Source organism: Somniosus microcephalus, chromosome 13 (assembly GCF_052327205.1).
Source record: "Somniosus microcephalus isolate GS21.2 chromosome 13, FLI_Smic_1.0, whole genome shotgun sequence".
Classification (NCBI taxonomy): Eukaryota; Metazoa; Chordata; class Chondrichthyes; order Squaliformes; family Somniosidae; genus Somniosus; species Somniosus microcephalus.
This window is the reverse complement of record NC_140999.1, coordinates 1,689,368-1,710,215: the sequence shown is the minus strand read 5'-3', so window position 1 is coordinate 1,710,215 and position 20,848 is coordinate 1,689,368. Positions and strand designations below refer to the sequence as shown.

General features: G+C 54.4%; 1 protein-coding gene across 1 annotated transcript in view; it reads left to right on the top strand.

Moving 5' to 3' along the window:
- The window catches only part of LOC147107952 (proteinase-activated receptor 3-like), a 32,028-nt gene extending 14,520 nt beyond the window's left edge, over positions 1–17,508 (top strand). Inside the window, exon 2 of the mRNA XM_086004322.1 lies at positions 14,802–17,508. Within this exon, the coding sequence (XP_085860448.1) occupies positions 14,802–15,931 (1,130 nt within the window). The 3' untranslated portion in view covers positions 15,932–17,508. The remainder of the gene's footprint in view (positions 1–14,801) is intronic.
- The last annotated feature ends 3,340 nt before the right edge of the window (positions 17,509–20,848 follow it).

The window sequence follows — 20,848 nt, the reverse complement described above, 5'->3', positions numbered from 1 at the left end:
TTCGTGATGTGCTGGTGACTGAATAAACTTACTGGAAGAATGGTCACTATTCCTAGCGATATGGTAAAAGCATTCTAAAATCACACGAAACAATTTTCCCAGAGAGATTGAACAGGGGGGATATTCCCATGTGTTTACCATGTCACGAACACGCTGTGACCAGAAGGGATATTACACTCTCTACCTTGACTCTCACTCCCTGTAATTCAATCTACATCAAGGTGAAGAATGTTGGTGTGGAATGAAATAATTTTCCATATTTTGCAGCCGGAGTCTCAGTATCAAAAACTCCCAGGGCAGGTACAGCACGGGTTAGATACAGAGTAAAGCTCCCTCTACACTGTCCCATCAAACACTCCCAGGGCAGGTACAGCACGGGTTAGATACAGAGTAAAGCTCCCTCTACACTGTCCCATCAAACACTCCCAGGGCAGGTACAGCACGGGTTAGATACAGAGTAAAGCTCCCTCTACACTGTCCCATCAAACACTCCCAGGGCAGGTACAGCACGGGTTAGATAGAGTAAAGCTCCCTCTACACTGTCCCATCAAACACTCCCAGGGCAGGTACAGCACAGGTTAGATACAGAGTAAAGCTCCCTCTACACTGTCCCATCAAACACTCCCAGGGCAGGTACAGCACGGGTTAGATACAGAGTAAAGCTCCCTCTACACTGTCCCCATCAAACACTCCCAGGGCAGGTACAGCACGGGTTAGATACAGAGTAAAGCTCCCTCTACACTGTCCCATCAAACACTCCCACGGCAGGGACAGCACGGGTTAGATACAGAGTAAAGCTCCCTCGACACTGTCCCATCAAACACTCCCAGGGCAGGGACAACACGGGTTAGATACAGAGTAAAGCTCCCTCTACACTGTCCCATCAAACACTCCCAGGTCAGGTACAGCACAGGTTAGATACAGAGTAAAGCTCCCTCTACACTGTCCCATCAAACACTCCCAGGGCAGGTACAGCACGGGTTAGATAGAGTAAAGCTCCCTCTACACTGTCCCATCAAACACTCCCAGGGCAGGTACAGCACGGGTTAGATACAGAGTAAAGCTCCCTCTACACGGTCCCATCAAACACTCCCAGGGCAGGTACAGCACGGGTTAGATACAGAGTAAAGCTCCCTCTACACTGTCCCCATCAAACACTCCCAGGGCAGGTACAGCACGGGTTAGATACAGAGTAAAGCTCCCTCTACACTGTCCCATCAAACACTCCCAGGGCAGGTACAGCACGGGTTAGATACAGAGTAAAGCTCCCTCTACACTGTCCCATTAAACACTCCCAGGGCAGGTACAGCACGGGTTAGATACAGAGTAAAGCTCCCTCTACACTGTCCCATCAAACACTCCCAGGGCAGGTACAAAACAGGTTAGATACAGAGTAAAGCTCCCTCTACACTGTCCCATCAAACACTCTCAGGGCAGGTACAGCACGGGTTAGATACAGAGCAAAGCTCCCTCTACACTGTCCCATCAAACACTCCCAGGGCAGGTACAGCACGGGTTAGATACAGAGTAAAGCTCCCTCTACACTGTCCCATCAAACACTCCCAGGGCAGGTACAGCACGGGTTAGATACAGAGTAAAGCTCCCTCTACACTGTCCCATTAAACACTCCCAGGGCAGGTACAGCACGGGTTAGATACAGAGTAAAGCTCCCTCTACACTGTCCCATCAAACACTCCCAGGGCAGGTACAGCACGGGTTAGATACAGAGTAAAGCTCCCTCTACACTGTCCCATTAAACACTCCCAGGGCAGGTACAGCACGGGTTAGATACAGAGTAAAGCTCCCTCTACACTGTCCCATCATACACTCCCAGGGCTGGTACAGCATGGGTTAGATACAGAGTAAAGCTCCCTCGACACTGTCCCATCAAACACTCCCAGGGCAGGTACAACACGGGTTAGATACAGAGTAAAGCTCCCTCTACACTGTCCCATCAAACACTCCCAGGGCAGGTACAGCACGGGTTAGATAGAGAGTAAAGCTCCCTCTACACTGTCCCATCAAACACTCCCAGGGCAGGTACAGCACGGGTTAGATACAGAGTAAAGTTCCCTCTACACTGTCCCATCAAACACTCCCAGGGCAGGTACAGCACGGGTTAGATACAGAGTAAAGCTCCCTCTACACTGTCCCATCAAACACTCCCAGGGCAGGTACAGCACGGGTTAGATACAGAGTAAAGCTCCCTCTACACTGTCCCATCAAACACTCCCAGGGCAGGTACAGCACGGGTTAGATACAGAGTAAAGCTCCCTCTACACTGTCCCATCAAACACTCCCAGGGCTGGTACAGCACGGGTTAGATACAGAGTAAAGCTCCCTCGACACTGTCCCATCAAACACTCCCAGGGCAGGTACAACACGGGTTAGATACAGAGTAAAGCTCCCTCTACACTGTCCCATCAAACACTCCCAGGGCAGGTACAGCACGGGTTAGATACAGAGTAAAGCTCCCTCTACACTGCCCCATCAAACACCCCCAGGGCAGGTACAGCACGGGTTAGATACAGAGTAAAGCTCCCTCTACACTGTCCCATCAAACACTCCCAGGGCAGGTACAGCACGGGTTAGATACAGAGTAAAGCTCCCTCTACACTGTCCCATCAAACGCTCCCAGGTCAGGTACAGCACGGGTTAGATACAGAGTAAAGCTCCCTCTACACTGTCCCATCAAACACTCCCAGGGCAGGAACAGCACGGGTTAGATACAGAGTAAAGCTCCCTCTACACTGTCCCATCAAGCACTCCCAGGGCAGGTACAGCAAGGGTTAGATGCAGAGTAAAGCTCCCTCTACACTGTCCCATCAAACACTCCCAGGGCAGGTACAGCACGGGTTAGATACTGAGTAAAGCTCCCTCTACACTGTCCCATCAAACACTCCCAGGGCAGGTACAGCACGGGTTAGATACAGAGTAAAGCTCCCTCTACACTGTCCCATCAAATGCTCCCAGGGCAGGTACAGCATGGGTTAGATACACAGTGAAGCTCCCTCTACACTGTCCCATCAAACACTCCCATCAAACATTCCCAGGGCAGGTACAGCACGGGTTAGATACAGAGTAAAGCTCCCTCTACACTGTCCCATCACACACTCCCAGGGCAGGAACAGCACGGGTGAGATACAGAGTAAAGCTCCCTCTACACTGTCCCATCAAGCACTCCCAGGGCAGGTACAGCAAGGGTTAGATACAGAGTAAAGCTCCCTCTGCACTGTCCCATCAAATACTCCCAGGGCAGGTACAGCACGGGTTAGATACAGAGTAAAGCTCCCTCTACACTGTCCCATCAAACACTCCCAGGGCAGGTACAGCACGGGTTAGATACAGAGTAAAGCTCCCTCTACACTGTCCCATCAAACACTCCCAGCGTAGGTAGAGCACGGGTTAGATACAGAGTAAAGCTCCCTCTACACTGTCCCATCAAACACTCCCAGGGCAGGTACAGCCCGGGTTAGATACAGAGTAAAGCTCCCTCTACACTGTCCCATCAAACACTCCCAGGGTAGGTACAGCACGGGTTAGATACAGAGTAAAGCTCCCTCTACACTGTCCCATCAAACACACCCAGGGCAGGTACAGCACGGGTTAGATACAGAGTAAAGCTCCCTCTACACTGTCCCATCAAACACTCCCAGGGCAGGTACAGCACGGATTAGATACAGAGTAAACCTCCCTCTACACTGCCCCATCAAACACTCCCAGGGCAGGTACAGCACGGGTTAGATACAGAGTAAAGCTCCCTCTACACTGTCCCATCAAACACTCCCAGGGCAGGTACAGCACGGGTTAGATACAGAGTAAAGCTCCCTCTACACTGTCCCATCAAACACTCCCAGGGCAGGTACAGCACGGATTAGATACAGAGTAAACCTCCCTCTACACTGTCCCATCAAACACTCCCAGGGCAGGTACAGCACGGATTAGATACAGAGTAAACCTTCTTCTATACTGTATAGTTTAAGCATCCAAAATCCGCTGGAAAGATTTTTATTAAGTTATAGCTGGGACCCACAATTCCTCAGTTCCCACTCTCACCATATTCCTGGTTTAAAGTTTTCACTCTGTAGATCACTCGCTCAGTTTATGTTCTGTGCTCGATATCTGAGTGTGTGACTATTATCATATTTGTATACATGTATATTATCTGTATGAGTATATCTGTGTGTGTGACCAGTATGCATATACTCATACAGATTTATTCATGCTGATAACCTGCAAAGGTACAGAAAAAGATTAGAATGGCTATGTGGCCATGAACAAAGACTGGGAGTGAACAGACAGGGATCAGAGGCTTTAGCTACAAGTGGAGCCAAGATAAACTTATCATTCGAACAAAGAAGGTAAGGAGGCAATTTGATAGAGATGCTCAAAACTATTTTCACAGGTCGGTGAGACAGTAACCGGGGAGGATAAATTTGAAATGATCACCAAAGAACGAAGGGTAAGGTTAGGAGAATGTTTTTAGGAGAATGTTTTTCCCGCAGTGATGTGAGAAGATGGAATGTCAGGGATCGGTGCTCGGACCCCAGATATTCAGAATACTGTATATATAAATGATCTAGACGAGGGAACTAGATGTAATATCTCCAAGTTTGCAGACGACACAAAGCTAGGTGGGCGTGTGTGCTGTGAGGAGGATGCCGAGAAACTCCAGGATGATTTGGACAGGTTGGGTGATTGGGCAGATGCAGTATAATGTGGATAAATGCAAGGTTATCCACTTTGGTGGCAAAAACAGGACCGCAGATTATTATCTGAATGGCAATAGATTGGGAGATGGGTGTGGTAAACCACTGTTTGTATTCCACTGTGTACATGCCTGGACATGCCTCGGCTGACTCCTCCCACAAGTCCTAGTATAAAGGTGACTGCTCCCCAGCCCTTTGTATTTCTGGACCGGTCGACCACTCGAGGCAGACCTTCATTCTTTTGTTAATAAAAGCCTTTAGTTACTCTCTTAACTCTCAGTCTTTTATGAGTAATTGATAGCGCATCAATTTTATTAACAAAATTTTTATAATGGAGAAGATCCTCACACCAGCATGCCTGGACTTAGATCATCGGGAGGCGGACTCATCCACCAAGTTTACTCACTGGCTTAAGTGTTTCAAAAAATTCCTGACCGCCTCCGCAGCAATCAAATCGGACGAGGACAAACTGGATGTCCTGACCTCCAAAGTGAACCACCGAGTGTACTCGGTCATCCAAGACGCGACTTCGTACGCGGACGCTATCAAGCTCCTCAAGGACCAGTACACGCGCCCAGTGAACGAAGTGTACGCCAGGCACCTTCTGGGGAGTCGTAAACAACAACCTGGGGAATCGACCGTGGAATACCTTCAGGCACTGTCTGTGCTTGGCCGGGCCTGTGGTTGTAAGGATGTAAAGGCCGCCGTGTACACAGAGGAACTTATCCGGGACGCTTTTGTAGCGGGCCACAGATCCAATTACACCCGACAGCGACTGTTGGAGCAGAGTGACCTCGACCTCAACAAGGCCTCTGAACTCACACTATCATTGGATGCAGCCTACCGGGGCATGGATGCCTACTCCTCTGCACCGTGGACGCCGCGGGGAATGACAGCCTGGGACACGGTAGGACCACCTCATAGCGCCGTGCCACCCCAGCCACACCCCAGCAACGGCCCAACTACCGCAGCAGTGTCCCAAGGCCAGACAGCAGTGCCCCAAGGCCAGAAATGCTACTTCTGTGGCCAGGCAAAACACCCCAGAGCGCGCTGCCCGGCGAAAAACGCGATCTGCTCGGGCTGCGGGAAGAAGGGACACTACGCTAACGTCTGCAGGGCCAAAGCCACCCCGAACCCCAGCAGCGCCGCGTGTGGGCCATGCGGGCCGCCATCTTGGGCCTCCCCGGCCATGTGCGAACCACCGGTACAGCAGCCATTTTGGACGCCTCCAGCCACATGGGGATCATGGACGCCGCCATCTTGGATGACAGCCGGAACGCAGCAGGCCCCCAACACCGCCTCATCTGATACCCGCAGCGACACACCGACCCCTACGCTGGCATCCGTTACACTGGACCAAGCGAGACCGCACCAGCTGGCCAGTTCCACAATGGACATTAAGGTAAATGGCCATGATACAATCTGCCTTTTTGACTCTGGGAGCACGGAGAGCTTCATCCACCCCGACACGGTGCGGCGTTGCTCTCTCCCAGTCCTGCCTGCGCACCAGCGGATTTCTATGGCCTCCGAGTCCCAGTCGGCGGACATCGGCGGCTACTGCGTAGTGACACTCGTAGTAGACGGGACCGTGTACGATCATTTTAAACTTCTGGTCCTGCCCGACCTCTGCGCTGCCGTCCTGCTGGGGTTAGATTTTCAGTGCCACCTTAAAAGTGTTACGATGGCATACGGTGGACCCCTACCCCCACTCACAGTCCGCAGCCAGCTGCTCCCAAATTGCCCGCCGCGCACCAGGTGCAACCTCTCCACACTCAGAGTCACCCCCCCCCACTGTTTGCTAACCTCACCCCCGACTGTAAGCCCATCGCCACAAAGAGCAGGCGATACAGTGCCGGGGACAGGATTTTCATTAAAACCGAAGTGGAGCGGCTCCTGAAGGAAGGGATTATTGAGGGCAGCACCAGCCCCTGGCGAGCCCAGGTTGTGGTCGTTAAGACCGGCGAGAAGCAGCGCCTGGTCATTGACTACAGCCAGACAATAAATCGCTACACCCCGCTGGACGCCTACCCACTCCCCCGCATAGCTGATATGGTCAACCAGATCGCGCAGTACCGCGTCTTCTCGACCATTGACCTGAAATCAGCGTACCACCAGCTCCCTATCCGCCCTGAGGACCGCCAGTATACTGCCTTTGAGGCAAACGGCCGCCTCTACCACTTCCTTAGGGTTCCCTTTGGCGTCACCAACGGGGTCTCCGTCTTCCAAAGGGAGATGGACCGGATGGTAGATCAAAATGCGTTGCAGGCCACTTTCCCATATCTGGACAATGTGACCATCTGCGGCCGTGACTTGCAGGACCATGACGCAAACCTCGAAAAATTCCTCCGCACCGCCCAACTCCTGAACCTGACATATAACAAGGAGAAGTGCATATTCCGCACAAACCGCCTCGCCATCCTTGGCTGTGTTGTGGAACACGGAGTCATCGGCCCCGACCCCGACCGGATGCGTCCCCTTATGGAACTCCCACTGCCCCACTGCCTCACTGCCTCAAGGCCCTGAAGAGGTGCCTAGGGTTTTTCTCCTATTATGCCCAGTGGGTCCCCTACTATGCGGACAAGGCCCATCCGCTGATCAAGTCCACCTCTTTTCCCTTGACGGCAGAGGCCCGCTTAGCCTTCCACCGTATCAAGGAAGACATTGCCAAAGCCACCATGCACGCAGTGGACGAATCCATCCCCTTCCAGGTGGAAAGCGACGCATCCGACTTTGCCCTGGCCGCTACCCTCAATCAGGCGGGGAGACCCGTGGCCTTCTTTTCACGAACCCTCCAAGGCCCGGAGACCAGACACTCCGCTGTTGAGAAGGAGGCCCAGGCGATTGTGGAGGCTGTGCGTCATTGGAGGCACTACCTGGCCGGAAAACGATTTACCCTGCTCACTGACCAGCGTTCAGTTGCTTTCATGTATAACAACAAGCAGAGGGGCAAAATCAAAAATGACAAGGTCTTGAGGTGGAGAATTGAACTTTCCACCTACAATTACGAGATCTTGTACCGGCCCGGGAAGCTCAATGAACCCCCGGATGCGCTATCGCGTGGCACCTGCGCCAGCGCGCAGATCGATAGACTGCGGGCCCTCCACAATGACCTCTGCCACCCGGGGGTCACCAGGTTCTTCCACTTCATCAAGGCCCGCAACCTGCCTTACTCTATTGAGGAGGTCAGGACCATGACCAGGAACTGCCAAGTGTGCGCTGAGTGCAAACCGCACTTTTATAGACCAGACAGGGCCCACCTGATAAAAGCCACTCGCCCCTTCGAGCGCCTGAGCGTTGATTTTAAAGGGCCTCTCCCCTCCTCCGACCGCAATGTGTACTTCCTCAACATTGTTGATGAGTACTCCCGTTTCCCGTTCGCCATCCCCTGCCCGGACATGACCAGTGCCACAGTCATTAAATGTCTGAACGACCTCTTCACCCTGTTCGGTTTCCCCAGCTATATCCATAGCGACCAGGGCTCATCGTTTATGAGCGACGAACTCCGCCAGTACCTGCTAACTAGGGGTATTGCCACAAGCAGGACCACCAGTTACAACCCCCAGGGGAACGGACAGGTGGAAAGAGAAAATGCGACAGTTTGGAAAGCCGCCCTGCTAGCCTTAAAGTCTAGGGGCCTTCCAACCTCCCGCTGGCAGGATGTGCTCCCCGATGCGCTCCACTCTATTCGGTCACTGCTCTGCACTGCCACTAACGCCACCCCTCATGAGAAAATGTTTGTCTTCCCAAGGAAGTCCACATCGGGGACATCGCTACCACCATGGCTGACGTCCCCAGGGCCGGTCCTACTGAGAAGGCACGTGAGGACCCATAAAATGGACCCCCTGGTCGAGAGGGTCGACCTCCTCCACGCCAACCCCCAGTATGCTTACATTGCATACCCGGACGGGCGGGAGGACACAGTCTCCATAAGAGACCTTGCACCCTCGGGGGCCGCAGTAACCCACTACTCACTACCACCCCCCCCCCACGATCCGATATCCAGCCCCAGCAGACGGCAGGCCTGGGCCCCGCGACCCGCTCGACATCTATGAGGACGACACGCCTGTGCCACAGACTACGCAGGACTCGACACCGGAAGCTCCACTACCCCTGCCGTCGCAACGCCGATCACAGCGGCAGACAAGACCTCCGGAGAGACTCCAATACACTAACTTTTAATACACTTCACCCCGCCGGACTCAATTTTAAACAAGGGGTGAATGTGGTAAACCACTGTTTGTATTCCACTGTGTACATGCCTGGACATGCCTCGGCTGACTCCTCCCACAAGTCCTAGTATAAAGGTGACTGCTCCCCAGCCCTTTGTATTTCTGGACCGGTCGACCACTCGAGGCAGACCTTCATTCTTTTGTTAATAAAAGCCTTTAGTTACTCTCTTAACTCTCAGTCTTTTATGAGTAATTGATAGCGCATCAATGGGGAAGTGCAACGAGACCTGGGTGTCCTTGTGCACCAGTCGCTGAAGGTAAGCATGCAGGTGCAGCAGGCAGTTAAGAAGGCAAATGGTATGTTGGCCTTCATAGCAAGAGGGTTCGAGTACAGTAACAAGGATGTCTTGCTGCAGTTGTACAGGGCCTTGGTGAGACCACACCTTGAGTACTATGTGCAGTTTTGGTCGCCTTATCTGAGGAAGGATGTTCTTGCCATGGAGGGAGTGCAACGAAGATTCACCAGACTGATACCTGGGATGGCAGGAATGACGTATGAGGAGAGATTGGGTCGATTGGGCTTATATTCGCTGGAATTTAGAAGAATGAGAGGGGATCTCATTGAAACTTATAAAATTCTAACAGGACTAGACAGACTAGATGCAGGAAGGATGTTCCCGATGGCCGGGGAGTCCAGAACCAGGGGTCACAGTCTAAGGATAAGGGGTAAGCCAATTAGGACTGAGATGAGGAGGAATTTCTTCACCCAGAGAGTGGTGAACCTGTGGAATTCTCTACCACAGAAGGCAATTGAGGCCAATTCATTAAATATATTCAAGAAAGAGTTGGATATATTTCTTAAGGCTAAAGGGATCAAGGGATATGGGGAGAAGGCAGGGACAGGGTACTGAATTTGGATGATCAGCCATGATCTCATTGAATGGTGGAGCAGGCTCGAGGGGCCGAATGGCCTACTCCTGCTCCTATCTTCTATGTTTCTATGTTTCTATGTCCGTCCAGAATCCGTGGAGCTTTTAAAAAGGAAGTGGATAAATATTTAAAACAGAAATCTTTTAAAGGGTGATATACCTATCAATTCGTCCAATGAAAAGCGACGAGTTAGGAAAGTAACTATAGGTTTTTATTGACTAAATAACAGAGCCCACCCTCATGGGTGATCGGGTCCAACAAGGAGGAATACCAGCCAGTCGACTACCTTTATACCTGGGCAGGTAGGTGGAGCCATGGGCGGAGTCAGTGATGGTCAGCCCAGGTATAACAGCGTGACAAGAGGCGACCTCGTATAGTGATACAACAGTGAGAACAGTGATAACAATATAACAGTGATAACTATAGTGTAACGATAGTGAACGATAAAAGTGGTTTACCACATTCACCCCTTCTTTAGATTTGAGTCCGGCGGGGTGAAGTGTATTACCAGTTCTGGCATGTCAGTCTGTCCGGAGGCCTCGTAAGCCTCTCCGATCGTCGCAGCGGCGGTGTTGCATTATCCGGTGTTAATGCTGGTGTCTGCGTGGTCGGCGAAGGCTCGTGGGGTTCCGGCGAAGGCTCGTGGGGTTCCGGCATGCCGTCTACCTGGGCTGGAATTGGGGGGGTGGTGGGGGGGGGTAAAGGTGGTGCCTCCGGAGTGCCCGAGGGTGCGAGGTCTCGTAAGGAGACTGTGTCCTCCCGCCCGTCTGGGTAAGCCACGTAGGCGTACTGGGGGTTGGCGTGCAGGAGGTTCACCCTCTCTACCAGGGGGTCCGTTTTATGGGCCCTCACGTGCTTTCGCAGCAATACGGGCCCCGGAGAGATCAGCCAGGTTGGTAGAGTGGTTCCCGTAGTCGACTTCCTGGGGAAAACAAACATTCGTTCATGGGGGGTGGCGTTAACGGCAGTGCAAAGTAGTGACCGGATGGAGTGCAGCGCTGTCGGGAGGACTTCCTGCCAGCGGGAGGTTGGGAGGCCCTTAGACATTAGGGCTAAGAGGACGGCCTTCCATACCGTCGCGTTCTCTCTTTCCACCTGGCCGTTCCCTCGGGGGTTGTAGCTGGTGGTCCTGCTTGCAGCAATACCTCTCGCTAGCAGGAACTGACGGAGTTCCTCGCTCATGAAGGAGGAGCCCCGGTCACTATGTATATAGTTTGGGAACCCAAACAAGGCGAAGAGGTCGTTCAGGCATTTGATGACCGTGGTACTGGTCATGTCTGGGCAGGGGAAGGCAAAGGGGAAACGGGAGTACTCATCAACGATGTTGAGGAAGTACACATTACGGTCAGAGGACGGGAGGGGCCCCTTAAAGTCGATGCTCAGGCTCGAAGGGGCGGGTGGCCTTGATCAGGCTTGCTCTGTCCGGCCTAAAGAAGTGCGGTTTGCACTCGGCACAGGTCTGGCAGTTCCTGGTCATGGTCCTGACCTCCTCGATGGAGTATGGCAGGTTGCGGGCCTTAATGAAGTGGTAAAGTCTGGTGACCCCAGGGTGGCAGAGGTCGTTGTGGAGGGTCTGAAGTCTATCACTTTGCGCGCTGGCGCATGTAATTCGTGACAGAGCATCAGGGGGATCGTTCAGCTTACCTGGCCGGTACAAGATATCATAATCATAGGTGGATAGTTCGATTCTCCACCTCAATATCTTGTCATTCTTGATTTTGCCCCTCAGCTTGTTATTAAACATAAAAGCGACCGAACGCTGGTCGGTGAGGAGGGTAAATCGTTTGCCTGCCAGGTAATGCCTCCAGCGTCGTACCGCCTCCACAATCGCTTGGGCCTCCTTCTCAACCGACGAGTGTCGGATCTCAGGGCCCTGTAGGGCCCTTGAAATGAAGGCCACTGGTCTCCCCTCCTGGTTAAGGGTAGCGGCTAGGGCGAAGTCGGATGCATCGCTCTCCACTTGGAAGGGGATGGACTCGTCCACTGCGTGCATTGTGGCCTTGGCGATGTCTCCCTTAATGAGGGAGAAGGCTGCGCATGCTTCCTCCGTAAGGGGGAAGGATGTGGACTTCATGAGGGGTCTGGCTTTGTCTGCATAATTGGGCACCCATTGGGCATAGTAGGCGAAGAGCCCCAGGGTTCTCTTCAGAGCCTTTGGACAGTGGGGGAGGGGTAGCTCCATGAGGGGACGCATTCTTTCGGGGTCGGGGCCGATGACTCCGTTCTCTACTACACAGCCGAGGATGGCAAGGCGCGAGGTGTTAAACACACATTTCTCCTTATTGTAGGTGAGGTTCAGCCGTTGGGCCGTACGGAGGAATCTCTCCAGATTAACGTCATGGTCCTGCCGGTCGCGGCCGCAGATGGTGACGTTATCTAGGTAGGGGAACGTGGCATGCAGCCCGTTCTGGTTAACCATCCGGTCCATCTCCCTTTGGAAGACCGAAACCCCGTTGGTGACGCCGAAGGGAACCCTAAGGAAGTGGTAGAGGCGGCCGTTCGCCTCGAAGGCTGTATACTGGCGGTCCTCAGGGCGGATAGGGAGTTGGTGGTAGGCCGACTTAAGGTCGATGGTCGAGAATACTCGGTATTGTGCAATCTGATTGACCATGTCAGATATGCGGGGAAGGGGGTATGTGTCCAGCTGGGTGTACCTGTTTATGGTCTGGCTGTAGTCGATGACCAGGCGATTTTTATCGCCGGTCTTAACGACCACGACCTGGGCACGCCAGGGGCTGCTGCTCCCCTCGATAATGCCCTCTTTCAGGAGGCGCCGCACCTCAGAGCTAATGAAGGCTCTGTCCCCGGCGCTGTACCGCCTGCTCTTGGTAGCGACGGGTTTGCAGTCGGGGGTTAGGTTAGCGAACAGGGAAGGTGGCGGGACCTTGAGGGTGGATAGGCTGCAGGTGTTACGCGGTGGGCGGTTTAACATCCGCTGGTTGTCGACTGTGAGTGGGGGGAGGGGTCCACCGTATGCTAGGGTGACACTTTGGAGGTGGGATTGGAAGTCCAGCCCTAGTAGGACGGCAGCGCAGAGCTGGGGGAGGACGAGGAGTTTAAAGTTTTTATACTCCGTACCCTTAACCGACAGGGTCACAGCACAGTAGCCGCTGATGTCCGTGGCGTGGCACCTCGATGCCATCGAGATTCGGTTGCGCGTTGGCAGGACAGGGAGGGAGTAGTGGCTCACCGTGTCTGGGTGGATGAAGCTCTCCGTGCTTCCGCTGTCGAACAGGCAGGTCGTGGCGTGGCCGTTTACTTTGATGTCCATCATCGACTTGGACAGGTGATGCGGGCGGGCTTGATCCAGAGTGACGGAGGCTAGTGTGTAGTTGAGCGAGTCGTTGTCGTCTGCGGGTGAGGCGGTCGTCGGGTCCGGAGGCACGGTGGCAGTCGAGCGTGGTGGGTAAAATGGCGTCTCCCACGAGGTTGGACAAAATGGCTGCCCCCATAACTCACATGAGGCACTATTGGTGTCGGTTGCCTTGATCAAAGATGGCCACCCCATGACTCACGTGTGGGGATGCTGGCCTCTGTTGCCTTGAAGGAAGATGGCCGCCCCCACAGTTCGCATGAGGCACTGCTGGCCTCTGAAGATCCACTCCTGCAGGCCTTAGCAAAATGGCCTTTCTTCCTGCAGGTTGAGCAGGTGGGGTTCCTAGCTGGGCAGCGCGGCCTCGGGTGTTTCTCCTCGCCGCAGAAAAAGCAGCCGCGGGGGTCCGATGTCAGAGCCGGTACCGGGGGTGGCGGTCCCGATCGGGTCCGGGACGCCGACGCTGAGGTAGGTCCCGGGGGCGGCGCGGTGAAGGGTATTGCGGTAGGGGTCGGGCCCGAGTCCCAGGGTCGCGAACAGTACCTGGAGAACGCCTCCTGGTCCCGATGGGCCACCTCCAGGGAGAGAGCGAGGGCTGCAGCTTTGTCCAGGTCGAGGTCCCTTGCTTCCAGTAATCGCTGCCGTGAGTAGTCGGACCGTAGGCCTTTCACGAAGGCATCGCGGACGTTGTCTTCCGTATTTTCTGCCGCCGTTACTGCTTTAAAGTTACAGTCTCTGCCGAGTGCTTGTAGCACCCGTAAAAATTCCTCCACCGGCTCCCCTGGCAGTTGCGGGCGGGACCTTAGGAGGTGCCTGGTATACATGGGGTTTACCGGGGTTTGGTACTGTCTTTTCAGCCGGTTGATGGCGTCCTCGTATGTTTTAAGGTCCCGGATGAGCGCGAATACTTTAGGGCTCAGTTGGGCGTTCAGGACTCTTAGCTTGGATCTCTGAGGCATGCTGGACTCTTCCAGGTAGGCTTCAAAGCAGCCCAGCCAGTGATCGAAGTCGAGGGCTGAGTTCGCTGCCCGTGGATTTAGATCCAGGTACGGTGGTCTGAGGGCTCGCAGCCAAGCCGGCTGCTGTGACTGTTGCGGCTCGGCGTCTGAAGGCTGCTGTGGCTGTTGTGGCTGGGCGCCTGGCTGGTCAAACATCTTAAAATTTAGTCAATAAAATTGATATACCTATCAATTCGTCCAATGAAAAGCGACGAGTTAGGAAAGTAACTATAGGTTTTTATTGACTAAATAACAGAGCCCACCCTCATGGGTGATCGGGTCCAACAAGGAGGAATACCAGCCAGTCGACTACCTTTATACCTGGGCAGGTAGGTGGAGCCATGGGCGGAGTCAGTGATGGTCAGCCCAGGTATAACAGCGTGACAAGAGGCGACCTCGTATAGTGATACAACAGTGAGAACAGTGAGAACAATATAACAGTGATAACTATGGTGTAACGATAGTGAACGATAAAAGTGGTTTACCACAAAGGGTTTGAGGAAAAGGGCAGGAAAATGGGACTAAGTGGATACCTCTTTAAGAAAGCTGGCACATGTACGATGGGCCGAATGGCCTCCTTCTGTGCTGTAAAATTCTTTGAATCTGCGTTTTATGATTTTACTATGGTTATAAATCCAATAATAATGAATTCATCTTTTTTTCTTTCTATTTTCTTGTTTAGATTATAATGATTCTCCCAGTAACAATTCCCAACCAGAGAACCCAGCGAAGAGTCAAAACCCAAGTGTGGCTGATATCATGAGGTCGTTTGGCGGTGTAAAGCAAAAAGTGAATGGCTCCAATGAGACTTACGATACTGTGGGGATGAGAGCCCGAATGCACCTGACCGGTCCCATCACCACAGCTACCATCCCAGCTCTTTGCATCCTTGTCTTTGCCATTGGGCTCCCAGCCAATGGACTGGGTCTCTGGATAATGACAAGAAAAATCAGGAAATTGCCTTCCACCATCTTCCTGGTCAACCTGGCAACCACAGACCTCCTTCTGATCCTGATGCTGCCTTTCAAGATCTCCTACCACCTCCTGGGCAACAACTGGCTCTTTGGTGAGGGTCTCTGTCGGACAATGACCGCCTTCTTCTACGGGAACATGTACTGCTCCATCCTGCTCCTCACCTTCATCAGCATCGACAGATACCTAGCTCTGGTCCATCCATTTACCTCCAGACGCTTCAGGGACAATACGTTTGCTGTTGGTGCCTGTTGTGTTATTTGGGTGATTGCTGTCCTCTTGGTCTTACCATTTCTCTTTGTGGAGCAGTTGTACACGATCCAGGACCTAAACATCACCACATGTCACGATGTGTTATCACTGGAGAAACAGACTGGATATTTCTTCTATTACTTTGTGTGTCTGGTTGCCATGGGGTTTCTCATTCCATGCTGTGTCACTATATTCTGTTATGGGTCTGTAATCCAAACTTTAATAGTTAATGAAAAGAGATACGCACGAGCTGCAACGGTCATTGTTCTAATCCTGCTGGTGTATATAGTGTGTTTCACTCCCAGCAATATCATCCTACTCATTCACCACTCAGAGTATCACCTCTCTAATGATAGTGACCTCTATATTTATTACATGGTCTGCCTGGTCCTCAGTAGCTCCAGCAGCTGCATCGACCCTTTCATTTACTATTACATTTCTGATGAGTTTAGAGCCAAAGTAAAACAGGTGATTTGTTGTGGCAAAGGCAAGCGCAGAGAAATGTCTGGTAAGACTTCCCAAGAGCTTCTTCGCACCGCCATCTATTCATCACACTCAACAGTTGCAGTGTCGGTGAGGAGAATCTGATTCTGTGCTGGAGATTTCAAAACACTGAAAAAAATCCGCTGATTGGGTAATTGTAAGCTGAGAAAATACTTCCAATCCTGGCCAGTTCACGAAAGGTCTCAGCATCAAATTGATGGCAAAACTGAAAATAATCCAAAATCCATTGGTTGAAATAAATTCAGGAGATTCTGGTTTTCCCCATTTTCATCAATTTGGAATTTTGAGAATGGAAATATGTGTTCCTTTGAAGCTCGCTGTAAGTGTGTGCAAGGTCCATCAGACAGGAGGGGAGAAAGGGGAAACAGGCCATTCAGCCCATCCAGTCCCTGCTGGTGTTTACCCTCCACACCAGCAGGATCCCAATCCCATGACCTGCTCTGTCCCCAGATCCCTTTATCCCTCTTTTCTTCAACCACCTATCTAACCTGCTCTTAAATGTTGCCCTGGTTTCTGTTTCACTCACTAGTTCATCCCACAGCCTCAACAACCCTCTGAGTAAAAAGGTTTCTCCGGTTCTCTGTCCTGAATCTTACATTTAATCTTATATCCATAACCCTCGTGCTAGACTCCTGAAAACAGTCTGTTTCTATCCACTCTGTTCCATCCCGTCAGATTTTTAAACGCTTCTATCAAATCACCCCTGTAATCTCCATTCTAAAATTTATATTCCTTATTGACTGGTTTGATTTCCGTGGGTCTGGAGGTTTGTACGAGGCTGTTTTTAGCACTGTTATCTCATTGATGCATAAACCCGAAATCAGAAGCTTCAGATCGATGAGTATCAGCAATTTGAGGTAGATGAACATTTGTGGAAAGATGTAAACTTTATACCTAGCCCCCGAGGTTCCACGGCACACACCAGTGCATAACACAAAGACAAATCGTTGGACACCTCTGAGTGAGCATATGAATGGGTAATGAAAATGCTAATGGGTTGTTATTCTTATCCAGTCATAACAGTAAAGGGCCCCAAGGATGAGCCAAAAGACACTTTTATAAGCATGCTGTTTTAGGTCAGGTTCTGGCAGTCCAGCATCTGCCAGTTACATTCCTAAATCTGGTTGGTGGCAAGCTGGTAGAGTCAGCTTTTCATGACTCTATGAATCCACTGCTGGGACAAGCTCACCAGATCTATCAGTGTAACTGCAGAGAGCTTTCCCAAGGGCACTGTCTCCTGCAGTGTAGTATAAAACCATAGCGGTGTCAGAGCAGTTAGTGTCTGCCTGCTGAGCACTCTCCAGCACTTGGAACAGTTGAGTGGTGCTCCACTCCGACCAGTATTGGGTTGAAAGCAATGATGGAACAAACCAAATAGACAAACATTCTGAGCAACACATTGGGAGAGGAGGCTGGGCTGGACATTGGGAGAGGAGGCTGGGCTGGACATTGGGAGAGGGGGCTGGACGGACATTGGGAGAGGAGGCTGGGCTGGACATTGGGAGAGGGGGCTGGGCTGGACATTGGGAGAGGAGGCTGGGCTGGACATTGGGAGAGGAGGCTGGGCTGGACATTGGGAGAGTGGGCTGGACATTGGGAGAGGGGGCTGGGCTGGACATTGGGAGAGGAGGCTGGACGGACATTGGGAGAGGGGGCTGGGCTGGACATTGGGAGAGGGGGCTGGGCTGGACATTGGGAGAGGAGGCTGGGCTGGACATTGGGAGAGGGGGCTGGACGGACATTGGGAGAGGAGGCTGGGCTGGACATTGGGAGAGGGGGCTGGGCTGGACATTGGGAGAGGAGGCTGGGCTGGACATTGGGAGAGGAGGCTGGACGGACATTGGGAGAGGGGGCTGGGCTGGACATTGGGAGAGGGGGCTGGGCTGGACATTGGGAGAGGAGGCTGGGCTGGACATTGGGAGAGGGGGCTGGACGGACATTGGGAGAGGAGGCTGGGCTGGACATTGGGAGAGGGGGCTGGGCTGGACATTGGGAGAGGAGGCTGGGCTGGACATTGGGAGAGTGGGCTGGGCTGGACATTGGGAGAGGAGGCTGGGCTGGACATTGGGAGAGTGGGCTGGACATTGGGAGAGGAGGCTGGGCTGGACATTGGGAGAGGAGGCTGGGCTGGACATTGGGAGAGGAGGCTGGGCTGGACATTGGGAGAGGGGGCTGGACATTGGGAGAGGAGGCTGGGCTGGACATTGGGAGAGGAGGCTGGGCTGGACATTGGGAGAGGAGGCTGGGCTGGACATTGGGAGAGGGGGCTGGGCTGGACATTGGGAGAGGGGGCTGGGCTGGACATTGGGAGAGGAGGCTGGGCTGGACATTGGGAGAGGGGGCTGGACATTGGGAGAGGAGGCTGGGCTGGACATTGGGAGAGGAGGCTGGGCTGGACATTGGGAGAGGAGGCTGGGCTGGACATTGGGAGAGGAGGCTGGGCTGGACATTGGGAGAGGGGGCTGGGCTGGACATTGGGAGAGGAGGCTGGGCTGGACATTGGGAGAGGAGGCTGGGCTGGACATTGGGAGAGGAGGCTGGGCTGGACATTGGGAGAGGGGGCTGGGCTGGACATTGGGAGAGGAGGCTGGACGGACATTGGGAGAGGGGGCTGGGCTGGACATTGGGAGGAGGGGCTGGGTTGGACATTGGGAGAGGGGGCTGGGCTGGACATTGGGAGAGGAGGCTGGACGGACATTGGGAGAGGGGGCTGGGCTGGACATTGGGAGAGGGGGCTGGGCTGGACATTGGGAGAGGAGGCTGGGCTGGACATTGGGAGAGGGGGCTGGACGGACATTGGGAGAGGAGGCTGGGCTGGACATTGGGAGAGGGGGCTGGGCTGGACATTGGGAGAGGAGGCTGGGCTGGACATTGGGAGAGGAGGCTGGGCTGGACATTGGGAGAGGAGGCTGGACGGACATTGGGAGAGGGGGCTGGGCTGGACATTGGGAGAGGAGGCTGGGCTGGACATTGGGAGAGGAGGCTGGACGGACATTGGGAGAGGGGGCTGGGCTGGACATTGGGAGAGGGGGCTGGGCTGGACATTGGGAGAGGAGGCTGGGCTGGACATTGGGAGAGGGGGCTGGACGGACATTGGGAGAGGAGGCTGGGCTGGACATTGGGAGAGGGGGCTGGGCTGGACATTGGGAGAGGAGGCTGGGCTGGACATTGGGAGAGTGGGCTGGGCTGGACATTGGGAGAGGAGGCTGGGCTGGACATTGGGAGAGTGGGCTGGACATTGGGAGAGGAGGCTGGGCTGGACATTGGGAGAGGAGGCTGGGCTGGACATTGGGAGAGGAGGCTGGGCTGGACATTGGGAGAGGGGGCTGGACATTGGGAGAGGAGGCTGGGCTGGACATTGGGAGAGGAGGCTGGGCTGGACATTGGGAGAGGAGGCTGGGCTGGACATTGGGAGAGGGGGCTGGGCTGGACATTGGGAGAGGGGGCTGGGCTGGACATTGGGAGAGGGGGCTGGGCTGGACATTGGGAGAGGAGGCTGGGCTGGACATTGGGAGAGGAGGCTGGGCTGGACATTGGGAGAGGGGGCTGGGCTGGACATTGGGAGAGGAGGCTGGACGGACATTGGGAGAGGGGGCTGGGCTGGACATTGGGAGAAGGGGCTGGGTTGGACATTGGGAGAGGGGGCTGGGCTGGACATTGGAAGAGGGGCTGGGCTGGACATTGGGAGAGGGGGCTGAGCTGGACATTGGGAGAGGGGGCTGGACAGACATTGGGAGAGGGGGCTGGGCTGGACATTGGGAGAGGGGGCTGGGCTGGACATTGGGAGAGGGGGCTGGGCTGGACATTGGGAGAGGGGGCTGGGCTGGACATTGGGAGAGGGGGCTGGGCTGGACATTGGGAGAGGAGGCTGGGCTGGACATTGGGAGAGGGGGCTGGGCTGGACATTGGGAGAGGGGGCTGGGCTGGACATTGGGAGAGGGGGCTGTCTGGACATTGGGAGAGGGGGCTTAGCTGGACATTGGGAGAGGGGGCTGGGCTGGACATTGGGAGAGGAGGCTGGGCTGGACATTGGGAGAGGAGGCTGGGCTGGACATTGGGAGAGGGGGCTGGGCTGGACATTGGGAGAGGGGCTGGGCTGGACATTGGGAGAGGGGGCTGGGCTGGACATTGGGAGAGGAGGCTGGGCTGGACATTGGGAGAGTGGGCTGGACATTGGGAGAGGGGGCTGGACTGGACATTGGGAGAGGAGGCTGGGCTGGACATTGGGAGAGGGGGCCGGGCTGGACATTGGGAGAGGAGGCTGGGCTGGACATTGGGAGAGGGGGCTGGGCTGGACATTGGGAGAGGGGGCTGGGCTGGATATTGGGAGAGGAGGCTGGGCTGGACATTGGGAGAGGGGGCTGGGCTGGACATTGGGAGAGGGGGCTGGGCTGGACATTGGGAGAGGGGGCTTGGCTGGACATTGGGAGAGGGGGCTGGGCTGGACATTGGGAGAGGGGGCTGGGCTGGACATTGGGAGAGGGGGCTGGGCTGGACATTGGGAGAGGGGGCTGGGCTGGACATTGGGAGTGGGGGCTGGGCTGGACATTGGGAGAGGGGGCTGGATGGACATTGGGAGAGGGGGCTGGGCTGGACATTGGGAGAGGAGGCTGGGCTGGACATTGGGAGAGGGGGCTGGGCTGGACATTGGGAGTGGGGGCTGGGCTGGACATTGGGAGAGGGGGCTGGACATTGGGAGAGGGGGCTGGGCTGGACATTGGGAGAGGAGGCTGGGCTGGACATTGGGAGAGGGGGCTGGGCTGGACATTGGGAGTGGGGGCTGGGCTGGACATTGGGAGAGGGGGCTGGGCTGGACATTGGGAGAGGGGGCTGGGCTGGACATTGGGAGAGGAGGCTGGGCTGGACATTGGGAGAGGAGGCTGGGCTGGACATCGGGTTAGGGGGCTGGACATTGGGAGAGGGGGCTGGACTGGACATTGGGAGAGGAGGCTGGGCTGGACATTGGGAGAGGGGGCCAGGCTGGACATTGGGAGAGGGGGC